The sequence below is a fragment of the Panthera tigris genome, chromosome B1 (assembly GCF_018350195.1).
Source record: "Panthera tigris isolate Pti1 chromosome B1, P.tigris_Pti1_mat1.1, whole genome shotgun sequence".
Classification (NCBI taxonomy): Eukaryota; Metazoa; Chordata; class Mammalia; order Carnivora; family Felidae; genus Panthera; species Panthera tigris.
In genome coordinates this window covers 187,878,656-187,899,937 of record NC_056663.1, presented here as the reverse complement: position 1 = coordinate 187,899,937, position 21,282 = coordinate 187,878,656, and the positions used below count along the sequence as shown (strand labels likewise).

The window sequence follows — 21,282 nt, the reverse complement described above, 5'->3', positions numbered from 1 at the left end:
CCCGAGTGGGGCCTGCTTCGGATTTTCTATCTGCCGGTCCCCTGCCTGCTCTCTCTTTCTCTCAAAAGGAATTAAAACAAAAACAAAGTTAAAAAAAATTAACACTACCCTCAAGCACATGTTGTGCTAATTGGAGACCAAAGGGATAGAGACAGTTTCGGTCACATGGGGAAGATAGGTAAACACATAATGAATTTTAAAAGTTTAGACTTGTATGCAAATTTCACAGTACATTCGAGGAGTTAGATATACATAGGATTCGTTTGTTTGTTTCATTTATTCAAAGAGTACTTTCTGAGTCCTGCTACATCGTGCCAGAAGGTGGAGAAACGCAGGGAAAAGGCGTAATCATTGTCATAAAGAAGTCACAGTCTGTGGGAGAAGCTTCCACAGCAGTGACTCAGGAAGCAAGAATGGAGCTCCGAGGGCAGGGAGGGATGATAGGGCCTGGAGGGCTCAGACAATGAGGACTGTATAATTAGCTAATACCTGAGCAAAAATGCTAAGGCTATGGATGACAACAGAAGACGCTAGAAAAGAATGCAGCGGACAGGTTTGAAGGACTGTTTACTATGACAATCCAAATTGCTTTTGGTAGACACACGGGGACATTCATTTTCCTGCAGCATCTGTTTTATTAAAATAATCTGAAGTTTAAAAGCACACCCACTTTCTTTTTTTTTTTTTAATTTTTTTAATGTTTATTTATTTTTGAGACAGAGAAAGAGCATGAACGAGGGAGGGTCAGAGAGAGAGGGAGACACAGAATCTGAAGCAGGCTCCAGTCTCTGAGCTGTCAGCACAGAGCCCGACGCGGGGCTCAAACTCATGGACTGTGAGATCCTGACCTGAGCGGAAGCCGGCCGCTTAACCAACTGAGCCACCCAGGCGCCCCCACACCCACTTTCTTAAAATACGGATGTATTATATAGAATGCCTTGGCATGCGAACCAGGAAGTTATGGCAGGAAACGAAATTCCACAGCTGGGCCTGTAGGTGGCTTTGGCTCTCTCTCCCGAAGACCCTGGGGCTGGAGTTCAGGATCCTTAGCTCTCAGGTTCTAGGGCAGGTGGAGAAAATTTTAAGTGTTCAAGAAACGTGTTAAGTGTTAGGTACAGGGACTAGGGAGAGATTGTGGTGCAGGGAACTAGGAGTCTGTGCTCTCCTCTGCTCTCTGCACCTCTCATCAGTCCTCAAAGACCCTCCACACGGTGCCCCTGCGCCACCACGCAACGCCAGCCCCCGGCGCCTCGTTGCCAGGACAACCCTCTTCCGCCCGGCGCCTCCGCAGCCTTCCTGCTAAAGGCTTAGAGGACGCTGCGTGCGTCTGACGTCACTGCGCGGCGCGGTCAGATCTGGGGACCGCGCGAAGCCTCGTTTTCCCGAGCCCGGGCGGTCGGTGACGCGAGTGGGGTAGTTGGCCGAGCGGGCGCAGGGCGAAAGTGCCAGCCGGCGTGGCGGCCGGCGTGCGCATCGCCGCGGGAGAGAGGCGCGGTAGGATCGGGTACGGGGTGCCGTGGGCCAGGGGTGCGGGGATCCCGCCGTGCCGCCCGCCCCGTCTCCGCCCTGCAGGCTTCCGGGCTGGCCTGTCTCTAGGGCCGCCGGACTCGTTGCTAAGGACCTTGAAGCTGCCGAGCGCGGAGAACGCACCCTTCCTTTCCCGGGGTCAGGCTCTGGCGGAAAGTAGCCCGCCCTTCTTCCTCCCAGCTCCCCGGCTCCTTAAAACAAAACAAAAAAGCCAAAAAACCCCAAAAACACTCAACTCTGTTTTTCTGGATTTTTTTCCTACACGTCCTCCTGATTTTCCAACTTTGACACCACTCTGTCCCTGAACGGGTCTTAAGTGTTTGGAAGAGTGTGGTGTTAGAGAGGAAGAGGGTAGGAAAATGGAAAGCAAATTTAAGACCCTTAATATTGGCCCTGTGGATTTATGGTAAAAAGGGATAGGTGGATATTGGGCTCTGTGGCTGCACTCTGGAATTTGAAGGAGCTTTAGAGATGGGTCACGGCTTCTTCAGTGGGATGCCTGTCACTTCTGGAACTTTCTGAACAACGGATGAGAGAGTAGGAAAAAAAGTGGCCTCTGCCCCTTGAGAATTTAGCAAGCCTTTTAGTGCGGTGGTCTCAAAGCGTGGTCCCGGAAGAAAGTGCATATAGGGAAAGAAATAGGATATGTGAGCTGTCCAAAACAATGAAAACCAAAGTATGCTTTTCCTAGCACTGACACGGATGTCTATGGCCCCTTTCGGATGATCCGCGGCACCTAAGGAGACGAAAGGGAAAATGAGGGTTCTGCTGTTGGGGCCCTGCTTGATTTGCTTGCTCTCTGGTTTATGACATAGTTTAGATGTTTGGGTCAAGGGGATTCTAGTGCCTGTTTAGAATCTTTATATTGTTTTGTAAAAGAATGAGAGGTGACTGCGATAATATTTGTAGCACGAAACAGTCCTTACCTTTTCACTTCCTTCCACCATTATTACCTCTTTACACCACCCTCCTCATGTTATTTAATGAAAAAATACTTAAAAGAGTTGTTGAGTGTAAGATGAATTAAGTCTTTTTTCTTTTACAAACAACTCATGTTCCGGTTTTGTTGTCAGTGGTATGCTCCCAGATGGGTATCGTTTTAAAAAATTCAGCAGACTTAATTTGTAAGGTAAAGGTGGATTCTTTTAATAATAGGTGAAAAATAATTGTTTTGGAAAGCAAGTCTCTAGGGTGTTTTGAAAGTGAACGCAGAAATGTTTGCATCGTGTATGTGTGTTTTGAAATGACTGCTGAAATTTACCTCAGCATATTATACATAAAAACTGCCCTGTATGTGTAAAACCTTTGGAGGCTCAATTTTCTGGCACGTTTCAAAGTTTTTCAAAATGAAGAGTTTCAGCGGCTCTTTGAATTCATTCAAGATATAACGCAGCACCTTCTTGCAGGTACCTTTCAGGAACATCTTTTTCACATGAAAGAAGATAGAAATTTAGTTGTTCCTACACAAACTTTTGTAGATTTGGTAGGTAGTGTTGAAAACTATGCATCATGGTTTGATGTGTCCAACTCTGCTCTTTTTGTGTTTGTGGGTAGGATCTTTGTGATGCCTCATTTTCAGCTGTGACAGCTATTACAATTTATGATCAAAAGAAATATTAATTCATTAGTCTTCATCAACATTAAGAGCAGTTACTGTAATTGTCCCCAATTATAGAGTTGAAGAAACAGAGACACAGATTGATTGATTGATTGATTGTTACATACATATATGCATACATACATACAGAAACTTAGATCATGCTGTTCCCATCAGGAAATTCTCAAAACTGAGACCTGGCATGATAGTAAATACTTGTTGAATATTCACTGAAGTGCAGTGTTAGGTCAAAATATTTAAAGCCTGGCTTATCTTGACTTAGAATATTATCTGACAAATTTAATGAGCCATTAATTACCATAATTCTGGTAAATGCCTTAAGAATGAAAGTGAAGTGTGATATTGGGAAGCAAGTCATCTGCTGGTAGTAAGATGAGGAAATCAGGTGAATGAAAATTGTTCTGTTTATGAAACGATCTTACATTTAATTTATCTTTGCAAGGCACTTGGATGTGGTCACATCATGTTTGAACTATCTTGGGGCTGAGTTAACGGAGTTTTGTCCTCCTTGTGAAGAATTCTAATTTGGCAAGTGGATTAAAATCATCTCATGAGGAATCACTTGCCAAAGCATCAATGTTTATCCTGAAGAAGAGAAAACGAAGGAGTCTGTGTCTCCAATATTTGAAAAACTCATTTGGAAGTGGAAGAAGACTTCATCTATGTTGCCTTAAAGGAAGATCTTACAGTGTAGTTGAGGAGTAGTTATATGCGTGTGTGTGTGTGTGTGTATGTGTATGTATGTATGTGTATATGTATATATGTGTATATGTGTATATATGTATATACACACATTTTATTTTTTTTATTTTTTTATTTTATTGTTATTTTTTAACGTTTATTTATTTTTGAGACAGAGAGAGACAGAGCATGAATGGGGGAGGGTCAGAGAGAGGGAGACACAGAATCTGAAACAGGCTCCAGGCTCTGAGCTGTCAGCACAGAGCCCGATGCGGGGCTCAAACTCACGGACCACGAAATCATGACCTGAGCCGAAGTTGGCCACCTAACCGACTGAGCCACCCAGGCGCCCCTATACACACATATTTTAAACTTTATTTTGAGAGAGAGCATGCACACGTGTGGGGGGAGGGGCAGAGAGAGAAGGAGAGAGAGAATCCCAAGCAGGCCCTGAGAGGAGTCTGCTGTGGTGCTCGAACCCAGGAACTCTGAGATTATGACCTGAGCCAAAATCAGAAGTCCAACACTTAATTGACTGAGCCACCCAGGCACCCCAGGGTAGTTATCTATTTAATAGCAATTCTAAAGGCTTAGAGTGGGAAATGCTCTAGTGGAAGAATGACTAGAGTGCTGTGCAGTGAGGGAGTGGAATAATCAAGTAGAAATAAGGAGAGAGTGCAGAAATCAAGAGTGCCATGGACGTACACATTTGAGAAACAGGAGATCGGGAAAGGCCGCATGGAATTTGGGACTGGAGCCAGACCTAGAAATACCAGCAGGCAGTTGGGTATATGAATCCAGGTGCGTGTGGTGGATTGCTTGGTAGACATAGGAGTTTATGATCAGGCAGAAAATCATCACTGGGAACTAGAGTCCTCCCATTAGGGGAAAAGAGGAAAGCGTGGAAGAGGGAGAAGTGAACCATCGCTGGCTGGTTGAGGAACTTGATATAATGCCTTCTTTACTCCTCAGTAACAGCCTGTATAGGCTTGTATTATCCTCCGCTTTTAAAATGTCTGGAAATCCAGGCTTGGGGAGATTAAATGATCTACCTAATTCATAAACCTGGTAATCGGTAGAGATGAGGGTGTAGACCCAGATCTGAGCCTAAAGCGGCTTCCGCCTCATCACACCACATTGATTACGTCTGTAAGAAGTGAAGGAAAAGAAGATAGCAGTGCTCTTAAGTCTTTTAGCCTGAGGGACCAGAAAATTGGTGGTACCTTGAATTAACAAGAGGTCCATAACTTCAGTGTGATAACTGTAGTTTTGGTTATGTTCAGGTTAAGGAGCTTCAGTCCCTTGACTAGGAGAGGTCATTATGTCTTGAAAAGTCGGACTTGATATGCAGGTGTTAGCATTTGGGCCTTTGGAAATAGAGACCAGAGAAGATAGAGACGCCAGGGGATGTGCCAACCTCTTACTCCTTTCAGAAATCCAGTCCATGTTTTCTGACTATAGCCAGAGGTCTGCAGTTGAGTTTCTAAAAGCTTATTTTGACAGTTTGAATGGGAAAAAATGTTTATTTTATTTATCTTATTTTTTTACAGATTGTTTTTCATTTACTGTTATTGATACTGAAGTTGACATAATTTTGTATTTTTTCATTGGTCTTTGGGGTATTTTGCTCCATGCCATATCTTTTTTGTGTGTCTTTTACTGTATTATTTACTCTGTTCTGTTTTGGTCTTTATGTTGTTAATGCATCTCTTACTCCCCAAATTCTGAAATCAAGTTGCATTTAACTGCAGGCGTGAAAGGGAAGCAATGCAGAAATCAGAGTGCCACGGAGGCGTTCAGCTGAGAAACAGAGGGGCAGGTACAGAACATTGCTTTTTAAATGAAGAGGTGAATCGGGTTAGTGACACATTCTGTTACACAGATGGATAAGAGTGAACTTTATCTCTTCCACCTCTTTTGTTGTTGTTGATCTTCCGTTTTTTCCAGATAACTGTGATCAAAGGACATCATCGAGCATACAAATAAAACATAGGACTACAGTTCAACAAGGCAAATCCTCATCATCAACCAGTTCCCCAGAGTCCGCAAGAAAATCTCATCCTCGACCAAGTGATAAACTTAACCCTAAGACAATTAACCCGGTAGGCACAAAAGACAGTCAGGACTGCCTTGTAGGCATTGTTTTGTTTTGTTTTGTTACATTTAGGCTAGTGATGAAGGGCATATGGTAATCATGATGAAGAATGGAAATAATGATGATGGGAGTGTGGAAATGAGAAGGTGTCAAATGGGGAATAGGCAGTTGTGGCGTATCCTGTCACATTCATGGAGCAGTACTGTAGAGTGTAAGATGAATTGCATATCAGCTTTATTTTTTATTTTCTTTAGTTCTGCTACTTCCTAATGGCAGTGAGTAAACTTGTATTCAATTGATGTGGGAGGAACCACATGCTTCCACAGTGGCATAAACGTCCCTATTTTACTTTGATTTATAAATTAGCTCCCCAGGAAATGCCTCTATAGTACCAGCCTCCCTTTGCCTTCTGACAGCAGTTTAACCACATTCCACAAATAGGAGATTTACGCGCATGAAAGAGGATAATCGTTAAGTGTGTAGATCACTGAATTATCCAGAAAGTGGGCACACGTGTGCTACAACACCAGGCAGTGTGTGGCCCAACCTTGCGTAGGGTAAGATGATCCTGGTTTCAGCCTTTAAAGGGGATTATGAGAATGGCTGAGACACTGATTTTGATGGCGGGTAAAACATAGAAAGGGTACGATGAACTGGCCAAGGGCAGGAGATTTTCTGACTTTCCAAGTGAAAAATTGTGTCAGCATATGTGTTGCTTTGCTTCTTTCTGTAAACTGCACAGTGTCAGAGGAGTGGGACTCCCGGAGAATGCCCTCCTCTCTCCTTGCTCTTGCTTCTTTTTCCCACGTTTAATTGAGAGATTCATGGTGACACTTCTGTTCTCTTCCTCTCTTTGGGGAAAGAACTTTGTAAAGTAGTAATATTTAGTGGCCCTAACCTTAAATTTTATTGCTAATTAAGGAAAGTTTGGGGAAATAATGACTTGACCTGAGAATAGAGGATATTAGACAAGACCATGTCGAAGATCTGTAAAAGCTACCAAACCAGAGTAAGTCAGTCAGAAGTCAGGACAGAAGTCACCATTAGGGAAAAAGGTGGTTAGTGACTGGGACGAGGCACGGCAGAGGTTCCTAGGGTGCCGGTCACGTTCAGGTTTTCCATACCTGCATGTTGTTACCCCACTGTTTTGGAGAATTCACCGGTCTACGTACCTATAATTTATACACTGCAATGTGTGTAAATTTTGAGCACTTCACTTGGATCAAAAATTACATGTGTTGAAACTCAGTATAGTGAAGTATATTTAATGTTGATTATTTTACAGTTGAAATCTAGTGTGTGATGATATTGTTAAAAACTGAAGGGACTATAGTTTTTTTCATGGTAATGGAATTTTGGTAAAATTTGGTAAAGATTGATAAAATGAACCCACTGGTAGAAAGAAAAATTGATAATGTGGGACTTGGAAGATAAAGCTATGATTATCTCTAAAAGGAGTTACAAATTAAAGGAAAAGAATGGAATGGCTTAGAATTTCAATCAGAAATTTTGTCTTGGTGGTTGTTTTGGATATTTAGGGATTATTTACATGATCTGTAGGTCCAAAAAATAAAATCAGTTCCTAATAGGTGGTAGAACTAAAAAAGTGTTTGTAGTCCTAATTTGTCTTAATTTCCCCCCCCCCCACTTCAACAAACACTTTTTCAAGTTTCCTTATCTGATATCAATTACTTGAAAACAGTTTTTAAAATAAATTTTTCTTAGTAGGAATTGTAATTAAATGAATGAAACATTACTATTTCTGTGAATTATTATGCAGAATGTGGGTTGAACTTTGTAAATGAATCTCCTATTATAGTATTATGTGTCAATGACATTTCATCTGTGTGTTGTAACTTCAAACATGTGTTTTTCCAGAGGAAAAAAGGCTAATTCTAAACTTATACCCTTAAATATATTTTTAAATTACTGCAAGTGATTGAAAAATAATTTTATCTAGTTGTATCTTTAAAAAAGATTAGTCCATTTATATTTTATAATTTAGACAACTATATTTTATTTGATTATGTTCAAAGTACTGTGTGATGAAATATTAACTTTTTGTGCCTAAATTCTCTAAGGATCAACTGCATTGAAATCATGTATCCTGTGATTATTTAACCATTGTGATTGATCATCTCTTAAATGATCTTTGGGAATAGATACAGAGTTAATTTATTCTTTTGTTTTTTAACTTTTTTTTTTTTTTGATGTTTATTTTTGAGAGAGAGAGCGCGAGCAGGGGAGGGGCAGAGAGAGAGGGAGACAGAGGATCCTAAGCGGGCTCTGTGCTGAGGGCGGAGAGCCCATGTGGGGCTTGAACTCACAAACCATGAGACCCTGACATGAACCAAAGTCGGACACTTAACTAACGGAGCCACCCAGTCACCCCCAGAATTAATTGATTCGTAAGATAATATGTGGACAAAGTTGTGAAGTTATATATCTAAGCAAACACATCTGAGCACATGTTCGTGGGAGCCTTGCACCACCTTCAGCTCTGTCACTCCTGCCAATCGTAAGCCTTTGTTTTTTGTAGAAGCGTGAAACCATTTGGGAGAGATTACAGGTTCTGGACCCTCCAGACCGTCCATATTTGACTGGAGGACAAGTAGGAGATGCGCTGGCGACTGAAGACAATTCTGCTTTCTCTGTACCTAACACTTCTTCCCCATGTAGCCCTCACCTTGAGAGCTCACAGTGGGGGAGGGTAGAAAGATGTATTATCTTTGTTATATTTATTTATGATGTTCGTATAATAGTATTTGTCTATATTATATATGTGATCCCAGCTCCTTCACGCCTTCGGAAACAAGTTAGGGGCTAAAAAGAAAGACACAGCTTGTGGCTGTGGTTGTGGGTCCAGTACTGAGGGGACCGATCGTTTTCCTCAGGTGTGTTGCCGAGTCGAGTGATGCACTTGATACCAGCATCGTGGGTGAAAAGTCAGGATGTCCCTTTGCCTCTGACCTCAGCAGGATGAAAATCGGGCAGCTATCACAGAGTGGAGGTGATGGTATACTTACTGCATTCCTGTCGTCTTTTTCTTTCAGTTTGGTGAACAGTCCCGAGCCCCTTCTGCATTTGCGGCTATTTACTCTAAAGGAGGTATTCCTTGCAGGTAAATCAGTACGGATGATAACTGACCAGATTATTCAAAATAACTGAGTCAAATCAATAACAGTATTTAGTTTAAATGTATTGAAAATTTTATATACTAGGAGGTTGCAGTAAAGGTGACTTATTTACACTTTGGCTGTTGGACTGGGGTAGATCGTGAGACATTGTTGAAGAAAATCATTTCAGTTCCAAAATAGAATTACAAATAGATCTGTAATTTAAGAAATGGAATTAACCAGTTTCTGAAACAATATAAGCATTCATAGCCTCGGGCGAGTTGCAAATAAATAGTCTGAAACTGAAAGTTTATAATTGAATGGGATTGTTTCATTAGTTTTTTGTTTGTTGTTGTTGTTTTGGGTTTTTTTAATGGAGATTATTTTTTCTTATTTTATTTTTTATTTTTTAAAATTTATGCCCAAATTAGTTAGCATATAGTGCAACAATGATTTCAGGAGTAGATTCCTTGGTGCCCCTTACCCCTTTAGCCCGTCCCCTCTCCCACAACCCCTCCAGCAACCCTCAGTTTGTTCTCCATATTTATGAGTCTCTTCTGTTTTGTACCCCTCCAGGTTTTTATATTATTTTTGTTTCCCTTCCCTTATGTTCATCTGTTTTGTCTCTTAAAGTCCTTATATGACTGAAGTCATATGGTTTTTGTCTTTCTCTGACTAATTTCACTTAGCATAATACCCTGTTTCATTAGTTTTTGAAATGACATTTGAAAAATTTCAAAAAGTTGTATTTATTGAAATTATATTTATTAATGAGTACATACGGTAGTTCTTCCTCACTTTTGATACAGTTTTTGCCACCTTTTGTAAGAGACATCAGAAGTGTTTTAAAGAAAACGATATAGTTACTGATAGAATGATACCATTTTAAGATTTCACTACCAAGAAACATTTCTTTCTTCTAAGTGTATCCAGTTTTAGCCATTCTGGGTGATGGGAAATGTCATTTTCATTGTGGAAAGAATAACCACGACATTCTTTTTGTTGTTTTCTAAAATTCAAGAAATGTAGTTTTTAATGGTATTTGCAGATTTGGAGAAATGAGCTCAAGAGGCATTCCTCACTTTATTGTTATTAGTTTTTTATTTTATTCTGAGTCAAAACCATATTTACATATTCTTACACACCCCCCCCCCCCACTCTAAGCAATCATGGTTGCTAAAATTGTAAAAATGTTACCGAGGCCTCTTGCTATTAAGAAAATAACACTAAAAAAGGTGTCAAGAAGTTGAGAACATTACAAAAGGGTGAAGAAACATTTGAGCGTCTTGAGTAAGTTCACTGTCATGGTTATGATGAGGGTTCTCTTGATGTAGTTATATATCAAAACCAGTATCAAATGTTACACTTCATAACCATGTACAGTTTGTTGCACGTTGGTTAAGACTCAGTAAAGCTGTTAATAAAAAAAAAATGTTTTTAAAGCAACAGCAGCAGCAGTGACCAATTCAAGGGGCTATCATTTTGTAACCCTGCATGGGCTGTTTCACCTCCTGGCCTCTGTTTTCTTTTGTGTAACAGAGGGGAAATCTGGCTTGTATTTAGATCATGAGGGTTAAAGAATCTGTATCTGAAAAATAATGTTCCATATAAAACACGTTACTGTTTCTAATTATCACATTTCTTTGTTTGCACATTGGTAGGTTACCTATTTTGTTACAATTATGACTTAAACATGTCAAGTGTAGCATTTGTGTTAAGACTCACAGATGGCACCATGCTTGAACTCCCAACACTGTAGGCTGAACACGTGTGGAGTTGAGTTTTCCCGCGAAACGGTTTTGCTGAAAGGATAGGAGTGGGGGTTACAGACTTTGCTGTGTGAGATGCCTTCGTAATAACGTTGCAAGCCATGATATTCCTACATGTTACAGAATAGTTCTAATATGATTATGTTCTGGAAAGAGTCTGAATGTGTTAGAGAATTAGTGTTTAATATATAATTACATTGTCCGTGTTGCGTTTACCAGTGTTTGTTATTTTAGATTGGTCCATGGTTCAGTGAAACACAGACTGCAGTGGGAATGTCCTCCTGAAAATCTTCCATTTGATCCTCTTCTTATTACTTTAGCAGAGGTATGTGTGATTTCCATTTCTCCTGAGTGTTTATGGAAAAAAACACCTTAAAAACTGTATTAAATGTTACTTCACAACGCATCAGTAAATCTTATTTTATGCTTTTGGAATAAGAGCCAAGCGAAAGTCATTAAAACACCAGCGCTCCCTTAGGAACTAATTATGATCAGTATATGTTTATTAGAAACTGATTAATCAGCTTTATAAACAACTTAGTCTACACAGGGATTTGTAGATAAGTAGATGAAATATTCACACTTAATTCCAAAAAAGTACTTGGAATCATATTGAATGAGTCATATCAGGAGAACATCAGTGCTTTAACTTAAACTACATCAGATAGCAATGGGTGGTTGATCTATTTCTATACAACCAGTCATGTTTAACGTGAATGTGATATGTTTTTTAGGGAGCTGATACTAACTACCTAAACATCCTTTTGGAAAATTCTCTGGGCTTTTGCCCACCTGTACATTTTAAGTCGATGTCAGGGAGATCATTTTTGTAGAGGATTTTAAGAAAATTTTTCATAGATTCCTTATATCTTTTACCATGTCAGGAAAAAGTTGGCAGAGTATTAGCTTCAAGTGGATCAGTGATCTCTTCTGTGAAATTTATTCCCTTAGAGTCACAAGTTGAGAAATGAACTAGCCAGTTGTCTTATGTTTAAGTTACAGATACTTGTCTTTTTTAAGAGTTAGGATCATTTTTGTTGGTCTTTGTTTTTCTTAATTTATATCTCTGCTTACAAGATTATTTTGGTTTAATAACAGCATATTTTTATGGGTAGCCTATTTTGAAATTCAGTTTTGATCAAAGTCTTTTAAACTTGGTATTAAAAACTTAAAAATGTATCAATGTTTCATTAGTTTAAAAAATTTTTTTAAACCTTTTGTATATGGTAGCAAACCATTTTTTAGATGAATCACAACTATAGTGACACCTTTGAAAACATGGTCCAATTAGGGGTGCCTGGGTGGCTCAGTTGATTAAACATCCCACTCTTGATTTCGGCTCAGGTCATGATCGCACAGTACGTGAGATCAGATCAGGCCCCGCATCTGGGTCTGGGCTGACCGTGAGGAGCCTGCTTGGGATTCTCTCTCTCTCTTCTGCCCCTCCCCCATGAGCTGGTGCACCTGCCCACTCACTCTCTCTCTCAAAAATAAACATTAAAAAAAAAAAATGCTCTAGCTAATCACAAAGTGAGGAAGGTGAGGGGAGTTCTTTAATTTGGAGAGTCCCTAAAGGGACTCTGTGTTTAGTTGAGATTACATAAAGTCAGTGCTTTGAATAATTATTTTCCAAACACCAATGCCTTTATTTCTGTGTTGGGTACATTATTAGCCTTTCCTTCTACTTATTTAATAATGGAAAAGTACTGACAGAACCACCACTATGGAAATCCACCTCTCTTGACCTGATCCCTCATCTCTACAATGGCCAGGAGAGGCACAACCTTAGGGTGATAGAAGCTGTGTTCCAAAGTGGTGCTGCTGTGCTTGGCGGTCCAGGAAAAGAAGTGTTTGATCACTGTTTGGAAGCAGATAGTTTGGTCTAAAGAGCAAATTGGTTGAAAATTAGTATTTTTAGGCATGACTTTGCAGGCAGTTTTACTTATTCACAGATAATAATTAGTCAAACTGATGGAGTATTGCTGTTGCTTTTTTTTGTATTACGTTTTCAAAAAAAGTCAGGTGGCTCTTCTGTCTTGACTCAAAGTGATGGATTAAATCACAAAAGAGTACTATCCAATAGTTTCTGATGCATTTAGGGTGAAAGAAAGGATACGGGTTATTTTCATATATATATATATATATTTTTCAATCTTATTTATTTTTGAGAGAGAGACAGAGTGTGAGCAGGGGAGGAGCGAAGAGAGAGGGAGACACAGAATCTGAAGCAGGCTCCAGGCTCTGAGCTGTCAGCACAGAGCCCAACATGGGGCTTGAACTCATGAACCGTGAGGTCATGACCTAAGCCAAAGTCGGACGCTCAACTGACTGAGCCACTCAGACTCCCCTTCATATTTTTATTTTGCATTCCAATGTTAAAAATGACATTTAAAATCTTACAGTGGTTTTCTGTAAGATTTTCATAGGAAACGATGTTTTTTAAATATCTTAATGTAAAATATTTAAATATGAAGGAAATACAATATTTTAGAAACTCATTAAACAAGTTGTAAAGTCACTGTAAAGGTAGGAGGTCCAATAATTATAAACCATCATTGGCTGATTTTCTGTGCTTGCAGACAGTATTTGGTAGTACACACAAAATGTTTTCAGTATCCTAGTGAGGGTTTCTTTTACGTTTTTTCTTTTTTTTTATTATTTACCTTTCCTCTCTCTTCCTCTCCCCTTTTATTTTCTTCCTCCCTTTCTTTTTCTTTATTTCCTTTATTTTTCCTTGCTTTTCCGTTTCTTTTTCCTGTTCTTTAATGTTCAAAATCTTTTCCTTCCTTCCTGTGGGTAGAAATTCGTCCTGTCCCATGTATGTCCTTTGTTCCACAATTTCTGGGTTTAATTGAAATTGTAATTATTGAAATTATAAATCATGATTAGGAAAACCATAATAAAACTTGATTTTCATTTAGACTAGTAAGAATTCAGTTTTGTTGTTAGTATAACCAGATGCTTAGTAAATCTTTTTTGTTTGCTTGTTTTGTTTTGTTTGTTTTTTGTCTTTGGCAGGGTTTGAGAGAGACTAAACATCCATACACCTTCGTGTCAAAGGAGGGATTTAGAGAATTACTTTTGGTCCAAGGAGCTCCTGAAAAAGCTGTGCCTTTGCTTCCAAGACTGGTTCCTGTGCTAAAGGCGGCTCTGGTATCCTCTATTCCTTTGGACTTTCTGTGGTACATTTAGAATATTTTATGTCTTTTTTTCTTCCAAATTGTATGCAAATGAGTCCTTTACCTGTGATTTTGATGTGTGTGCAAAATTAGGCCATGGTTATTCAGGGACAGATGATTACTTACTTGAAGACACCTGTAGAGGATATCCGAAAGGTAAAAGGGGACATTTTCAGTAATGAGAGAAAGTAAGAAACCTCACATCAGCCTTGCTGCTTGCTGTGATACAGCTAAGCTAATATTTCAGTCAAGCCAGTTTATTTTTTTGCTTCTAGATGGTATAACATTAAAGGTATTTTTTTAGATTCAGGGTTTAGTGGCTTATCTTCTAATTTTGAATGTTCAGTCTTACTTTTTTCTCCACCTGCTTACCCTTTCTTCTTACTTGTCTTTCCTCTTTCCTTTTCTGTCCCTGTACCCCTGACTGTCTAACCCCCCCAGGTACACCTGGATGATGACGTGTTTGCAAGAGGTCTGAATGCTCTCGTGCAGCTAAGTGTCGTCGTTGGTCCTTCTCTGAATGACCATCTGAAACATCTGCTGACAAGTGTAAGTACTGAAAAGATGACAGAGTGCTTGTGTATGCGTATCATGCACTGTCTGTATCTTGTCGTGATCAGTGGCTTCCAATTAGTCGTTAACGGATTCAGAAATCCTAAAAAAAATCTGATTCTTCTTCTTCTTTTTTTAATGTTTATTTAGTTTTGAGAGAGAGAGAGAGAGAGAGAGAGACAGAGAGAGTGAGAGCGAGAGTCGGGGAGGGGACAAAAATTAACGAACAGTACAATGGTCTTATGCCCATGTTGATTAGCACGGATTATAAAGACAGCTCATCCACCCTCCTGTGTAATTGTACATTGCCACAGTCATGTTTTTCATCATTTTCTTTGTTTTTCCTCATAAGTTTTTAGTGAATCTGTAAACAGTATTCAGGATGAGACGTTTCCCTGTTATGTGTAGCTTAATCCTTAGGACAGATACACACTGGGATACTGGACAGTTAGAAGGACTCGGGAAACTCAAAAAGCTGTTACACGGTTTCAGTTCATTACAGTGAAGGGCTACCAAGTAAAAGCCACAAAGCAAGGAGGTGCACAGAGCAGAGCCCAGGAAGGTCAAAATGTGGAGTCTCCAGTTGACCTCTCTCACACTGGAGTTGGACAGCGCTTGCTTCCTCCGGCCAGAAGTGATACGTGGCAACACAGATGGAGTATTGCCGTCCTAAGAAACTCCCCTCAGCGTGGTGTCCCAGGGTTCATATTAGGGTTCTGTCAAGCAAGCATGACTGGCTGCTTGCATGGTCGACCTTAGTCTCCAGCCTCTTCAGAAGCTGAGCTGAGATCATGTGGCCCAAGGGCCCCATGTAAACAAAGACGCTCTTATCTGGCAGGATCGTACCAAGGGCTTAGAGGTTCCCATCCGGGAGCCAGAGACAAGGGCCGATCTTTTCTTTAGGTGGAATTAATCCGTTACTGCACACACTAATAAAAAATTAAAGTCCTTGCTGGAATAACCCACAGCTGGCCTTTCTCTGTGTGCATCCTTCTGTAGTTCAGAGTTGAGGCATGTATTTCAGTCATAGTTTCACTGTTTTTTTCTTGGACCAGTCCATTTAGAGAGATCCTAGAACTGGATGTTTAGCTTCTTACTCTGCAGAGAGACCATACACCCCGGGAACACCTGGCAAAGCCTATAGAGAGTAGGGATGGGAGTGAATCTAGCAGGATTGCCATGCTGAGGTTAGGAATAGCGGGAGATGAATTCCCACCAACACCAGGTGTTTGATGGAGAGAAGACACAGTGGGAATAGACTCTCGAAGCTTAATATATGGGAAGCCTTAGGAGAGAAGGAAGAGGATCCTGGCAGGTGTTTGCTTACAACCTTTAGGTCAGCAGGTTGTACCTGACTAGCCACAGGAATTTCACCCTAATATATAAAATGGCTTATTTTAGATTGATTACTCCATTCAGACATTCAACATTTTGACAAATCTGTTGCTCTCTGCCCTTCTGTTTTGTGTTCTGTGCCAAGTAATATGCTGGACACTGGAACTATAATGCTGAACTTGTTTTAACAAATATAGTGGTGTCTATTGCATATAAATTTCAATGAGATATTTTCTAAAAGAAGCCTTGGAATCTAAAACAAATTAAGTGGTGTTTGTGTACTTAACTATACGGTAAGGATTCAATGATTTTATTTCTAGTTAGCATACTCCTTAGTGAAGTTTTACTTATGCCTGTGGTGAATATTGCTACTTTTCCAAGTCATTCTCCCAATCTTATTTTAAAAGCTTTCCAAGAGACTGAGGGATAAGAAATTCAAAGAGCCCATCACCAGTGCATTACAGAAGCTAGAGCAGCATGGTGGGAGTGTAAGTAAAGCCTTATTCCTTAAGTCATGGGTTTTTGTTTGTTTGCTTCTTTGTTTTTTACTTTTATGCTATGAAACTGACTGTATGACATCTATTATTTCAACCACAAGTTATCACGTGCAGTTGATATTTTCATTTGAGAGTTCGGAGCTTCCATCTTACGTAGGTCACACGGTTTCTAAGCATTGGGATTCGGACCAGATTGTGTTAACACGGCCGTTCACTTCCTCTGCTCTGACTATACCCTCCACGTGGTGCGACTTGACAGGTTTTTTTTCTTTAGTTTGGATGTTCTTGCTTAGACCATTGGAAAATTCAGAAAACAAAAGGATTAATACAGAGAGCTCGTTGAAGAAAGTACTTTTCTTTTTCTTTCATTTCCCATCTTTTCTGTCTAAAAAATTTACAATTTTCCCATCTTCAGAGATTGAAATGAGATTTCCAGATGGCTGCAATATCATGTCTCGAAGTGCATGCTATCTGGAACGTGTGTGCACACGCACACACACGAGGATGAATCAAATTATTCTGACTTGCAAGAATGTGCGGGACTCTCTGGGGGAATCTCATTATATGTGGGGTGTCAAATAACTAGGTTAAGTGAATTTTCATCATTTAAAGCAGTGTTCACATAATCTAGTCTTGGAAATATTTCTGTAAAGCAGTGATCCTATCTTGTTTTGGAGATTATATGTAATCAGATCCTTTTTTTTTTTTAAGTTTATTTATTTATTTTGAGAGGTTGGGGATGGGGAGCAGAGAGAGAGAATCCCAAGTAGGTTGCACGCTGTCAGCACAGCATGGCTCAAACTCAAGAATCACAAACTGAGCCGAAATCAAGAGCCAAGCGCTCAACCTGCTGAGCCACCCAGGCACCCCAACGTTTAATCGGATCTTAATGATAGCTTTGCATGGGACTGTTTTAACATTGCAGAACTTAGTTTCATTGCAGCTACTTCCTAAAGGAATTATAAAGGAAATTTGTGTGATCATATACAGTTTTAAAATGTCAGATACGTTAGTTTAAGCTTTGTCTAAGTTACCTAATTTGACCAATTACAGTGACTTTTAAAATTGATTATATTCATTCTGTGATGAATGCCTAGAATAAAGTTTAGGTGGAGCAGGTAAGTCCCTAGACTACTAGGTAACGGATTTCTTTATTGCGTGTGGAGGATTAGCATTCAGACACCTTGTTGAGAGGTACAGAACCATCCCCTAGCCAATCCAGTGTCCTCAGCAGAAGGGAACTTCTTTTTGCTTATAGATGTGCTTCTGAGAATTGGAATGCAAAATTATTTGCCAATTCCTCCCTTGTGAAATGCAAGGAAACGGATGCTAAATAATGATGATACAGCTTCCAATCTGAAACTCTCCCCGGGTGGTTTACACACATCCTGTGGAATCGGGCAAGAAGAAAGGGGCAGGCCCAGCATGTTAGATTTCATGAGTAGGTGTGCGGAGGAGGGCATAGTTTTTGAGTAAATAAACTTCAGACAGAACACATGAGATTTGGAGGAGAACACAGAGGGGTGTACATGCCCAGCCCGGAGCTCCCGAGGCAGACAGCGAGGGAGCTCCGCTTGTTGCCACGCGATGTCGTTGTTTTGAATCTTGCTAATACAGGGTAAAAAAAGATTTTGAAGTTAAGTATTGTTTGCTCCTTCAGACTTTTTCTCTTCTTGTTTTCGACTTCTACTGTCGTGCATAATATTTCAATAATTTGATAATATTTGATCAGAGATTTTCTGTTGGTGTGCTATTAAAAATTGGCCTAATTACCATTATGCTTTTGCTTTCAGTACTTTGTAATCCTCCCTGAAATTAACAAGTGCTCTTCTTTGTCTTCAAAAACCAAATGTTTATATATCTTTCTCCTTTAAATAGTAGAGATGAGTCTTTAAAATTTTTTTTAATGTTTACTTATTTTTGAGAGAGACAGGGACAGAATGCTACTGGGTTAGGGGCAGAGAGAGAGGGAGACACAGAATCCGAAGCAGGCTCCAGGCTCCAGGCTCCGAGCTGTCAGCATAGAGCCCGACGCGGGGCTCGAACTCACGAGCCACGAGATCATGACCTGAGCCGAAGTCAGCTGCTCAGCCGACTGAGCCACCCAGGCGCCCCTGCAGAGATGAGTCTTTAAAAGAATTTTCTCAGTATTACAGTTTCTCGTTTCTTGGGGCTTGTGTGTGCCACAGTGATGGAAACATTCAGCTTCAGGGCAGACAGGAAAGTGAGTTATAGTCACAGTGTCATTTTCTTATAACCGATCAGTTGACTACCTGCCTTAAGTTGCAGTCGGTTCACTCTCAACCTTGATATAATTTTCATCCTAAATCATAGGCACATCTGTCTTGGAAAAGGTACGTACTTGCACACACCCCAATCTTGATCGAACACGTGGGGAGTGATTACCTGTCAGGTACTCAGTTTGAGTACTTTTTAGACATTGTATCCACTTAATCATCACTGCAGCCCTCAGGGGTAGAATTTGTCGCTATCCCCCTTTAAAGACCTAGAAACTGAGGCTCAAAGAAAGAACTAGCCCCAGATTTGACAGTGAAGCGACTGGCAGCAGCTGGATTCATACACTGGTGATCTGGTTCCTAACTAAGTCTCCAGTGAAACGTTTTTTTAAACAGAGGACCACCTATACTGTATTCAACTCAGAAAAAACGTTACACTTCTCATTCCATCATTCTGTTCTCATTCCATTTGGTTTGAGTGTTGGACACTTCTTTAGGCTTGTTCCTACAGGTGTAATTAATGCCTGTTAGGGAACCCTGCATGATACTGATGAAGCTACGTTTTTTTCTGTTGACAGGGAAGCCTTATCATCATCAAATCTAAAATTCCAACATATTGTTCCATATGCTGTTGAAGGAAGGAGCCCACAAAAATCTCCTTACTTCCTGGTGACAGGTGTGAAATGCTGGCCATGGGCACCTATGGTACCTTTTCAGATTCACTTCAGGTTGTTCTTTTGTAAATCACAGCCACCATTCATTCCTTACTAGTTTAAGATGAGTAAACCTAGTTCCACTGAATCATAATAAAAGTTACCCATCAACAGGAAAGAATGGTCAGTGATGGGGAGTTGTTAAAAACAGTTCTACAGTAGTATAATTTTGTGGGGTCGGTTTTTCATATATTTACAGCTTAGTGCAAACAACCATTGCTGGGTTTATAGTAGATGCATTTGTATTTATTTTCTAATGCTTTGTATTTATAATATCCCTTTCACACTCAGTTTGTAGCTGTGTGCTTATTTTTAGACATTTTGTCGTTTTGTCATTTATCAAAGCTATGGAAATTTAAAGTATGGATAAACATTTGTGAGTTCACTTTTAATTATTGTCTGTACATATGCATCTTACGATGTAGAATCCTTGGAAAAAGTCCATGCCAGAATATTCTAGTTTAAGAATTTTTTTTACATGTGTAAATTCTCTTGTAAGTATGTTGTTTATTACAACTTATTAAAACTGCCTAAACTTTAGGTGTTGGGTTTTATTTAAGTAAATGTCATTTTTGTATCCCGTAGTCTGAAAATACTGAAGATACTCATGTCACGAAGATCTTTAGAAATTAAAATCTGAAAACATTTAAATGCACTCCGTGATTTTGTCGTGCCTGCTTATGTTTAACCATTAATTAAAAAAGCTTTTAAAACATACTTTCTAGGCATAGCCCTCAGTGATGGTGTTGTAGATGCTGACCCTGGATCGCTCTACAAGAGAAAGGAATGGAGTGAGAAATAGAAAACCAGAGTACGACTTCCCATCCTGAGGGCAAGAAGAGGCTGTGGGGACATGAGTAGCCACCACACCGAATCCAAAGCAGATTTTCTTTGGGAGGGATGAAGATTGGGGATCACTCCTTTCTGCAGGAGCAGCCGTCTTCGGTCTCAGCAGCGTCAGAGACCACCCTCTCGCTCCTTCTCTCAAATACACGGAGTGATCTCTTTGCGGTTCTCACCTCAGATACAGTCTCACAGCTGGGATGTCAAAGAACACAAGTAATTTCTAAGGAGTCATAAGTGCAGAAATGCCCATCGCCCCTCAGAGCTCTGGTCCTTCCCAGTCCCCCCGTCTGGGATACTCTTTCCTCAGGTCTCTGCTCCCATCATGTCCGCGGACCACATGAGCTAAAACACCCGCCGGCCCACTGGTCTTGCTTTTACTCTTCTTCATCGCACCCAGCCCCACCCTGAGGCAAACGTGCACACGACCCGACGGTGCCAAAAGAAGGACATGATATTTTCAATCTGGTACTTAACGCTTGTTGGAATAAAAATACCTGCAACATGGACAGTAGAGTTAGAAACATTTTATTCGCTTTTAGTTTTCCTTTTTGAAATACAAAATGTGCACATTGAGTTTACACAAACACGCGATGGCGGATTTCAGTGTACATGTACTGTACTACTCTGAATGTCTACACTGGTGATAGCAGGGCGGCTCTCAACATCCTATCTCTACACCAGAATAGATACCTGATTGAGTGTTGCAAGGACAGTCGCTAATTTCCTCCCACTGTAGCCTCTCGGTCTTTGTGGTATTTCTGCAAAGTAGGGAAGGTGTGTGTATCCTAAGTGATGTTGTGGCCACTTGACAATTTTGGCTTAAGATCATTGAAGAGAATCTGAATTGCTGGAGTGTTACGATGAGCTAAATCATAAGACAGTCCAGATGAATTGCTTAGCATTTATTTTCATCTTTAACGAAGTTTTGGTATGGTAGTTATTGATAAAATGGAGTCACTGATGCTTTCAAAGTGAATTCTGCTTGCTCTTTGTTCCCTGTAGGCCTTGGGGTAGTCCAGGTTTCTTTGTCCCTGAATGGCATGTAATAGAAAGGTGTCTTGAAGGAGTCGAGGGAGAGGGGATGGAGTAGGCCCTCAATGCTGTTAGGGATTACTTG

General features: G+C 40.2%; 1 protein-coding gene across 7 annotated transcripts; it reads left to right on the top strand.

Moving 5' to 3' along the window:
* The first annotated feature begins 1,408 nt into the window (after positions 1–1,408).
* PACRGL (parkin coregulated like) lies at positions 1,409–20,671 on the top strand. 7 transcript variants are annotated; one of them, XM_042984853.1, is made up of 10 exons: positions 1,409–1,494; positions 5,578–5,645; positions 5,774–5,928; positions 8,975–9,042; positions 11,041–11,131; positions 13,825–13,959; positions 14,427–14,534; positions 16,280–16,360; positions 19,185–19,282; positions 20,045–20,671. In XM_042984853.1, the coding sequence occupies exons 2-9, from the start codon at positions 5,594–5,596 to the stop codon at positions 19,239–19,241; spliced, it is 747 nt and encodes a 248-aa protein (XP_042840787.1). In that variant the 5' UTR covers positions 1,409–1,494; positions 5,578–5,593; the 3' UTR covers positions 19,242–19,282; positions 20,045–20,671. The 7 variants fall into 7 exon arrangements, with proteins under 7 accessions (XP_042840787.1, XP_042840793.1, XP_042840790.1 ...); XM_042984859.1 differs by lacking the exon at positions 20,045–20,671 and adding an exon at positions 19,905–19,979; XM_042984856.1 differs by lacking the exon at positions 20,045–20,671 and adding an exon at positions 3,588–3,833 and having other exon boundaries at positions 1,423–1,494; positions 19,185–19,854.
* Positions 20,672–21,282: the final 611 nt, after the last annotated feature.

Excerpts from the sequence above, each read along its gene's own strand:
- PACRGL (XM_042984853.1), top strand. The coding sequence starts at position 5,594 with ATGCAGAAATCAGAGTGCCACGGAGGCGTTCAGCTGAGAAACAGAGGG. Across the intron at positions 5,646-5,773 it reads GCTGAGAAACAGAGGGGCAG|ATAACTGTGATCAAAGGACA; the intron begins GTACAGAACATT and ends CGTTTTTTCCAG. Across the intron at positions 5,929-8,974 it reads ACCCTAAGACAATTAACCCG|TTTGGTGAACAGTCCCGAGC; the intron begins GTAGGCACAAAA and ends TTTTTCTTTCAG.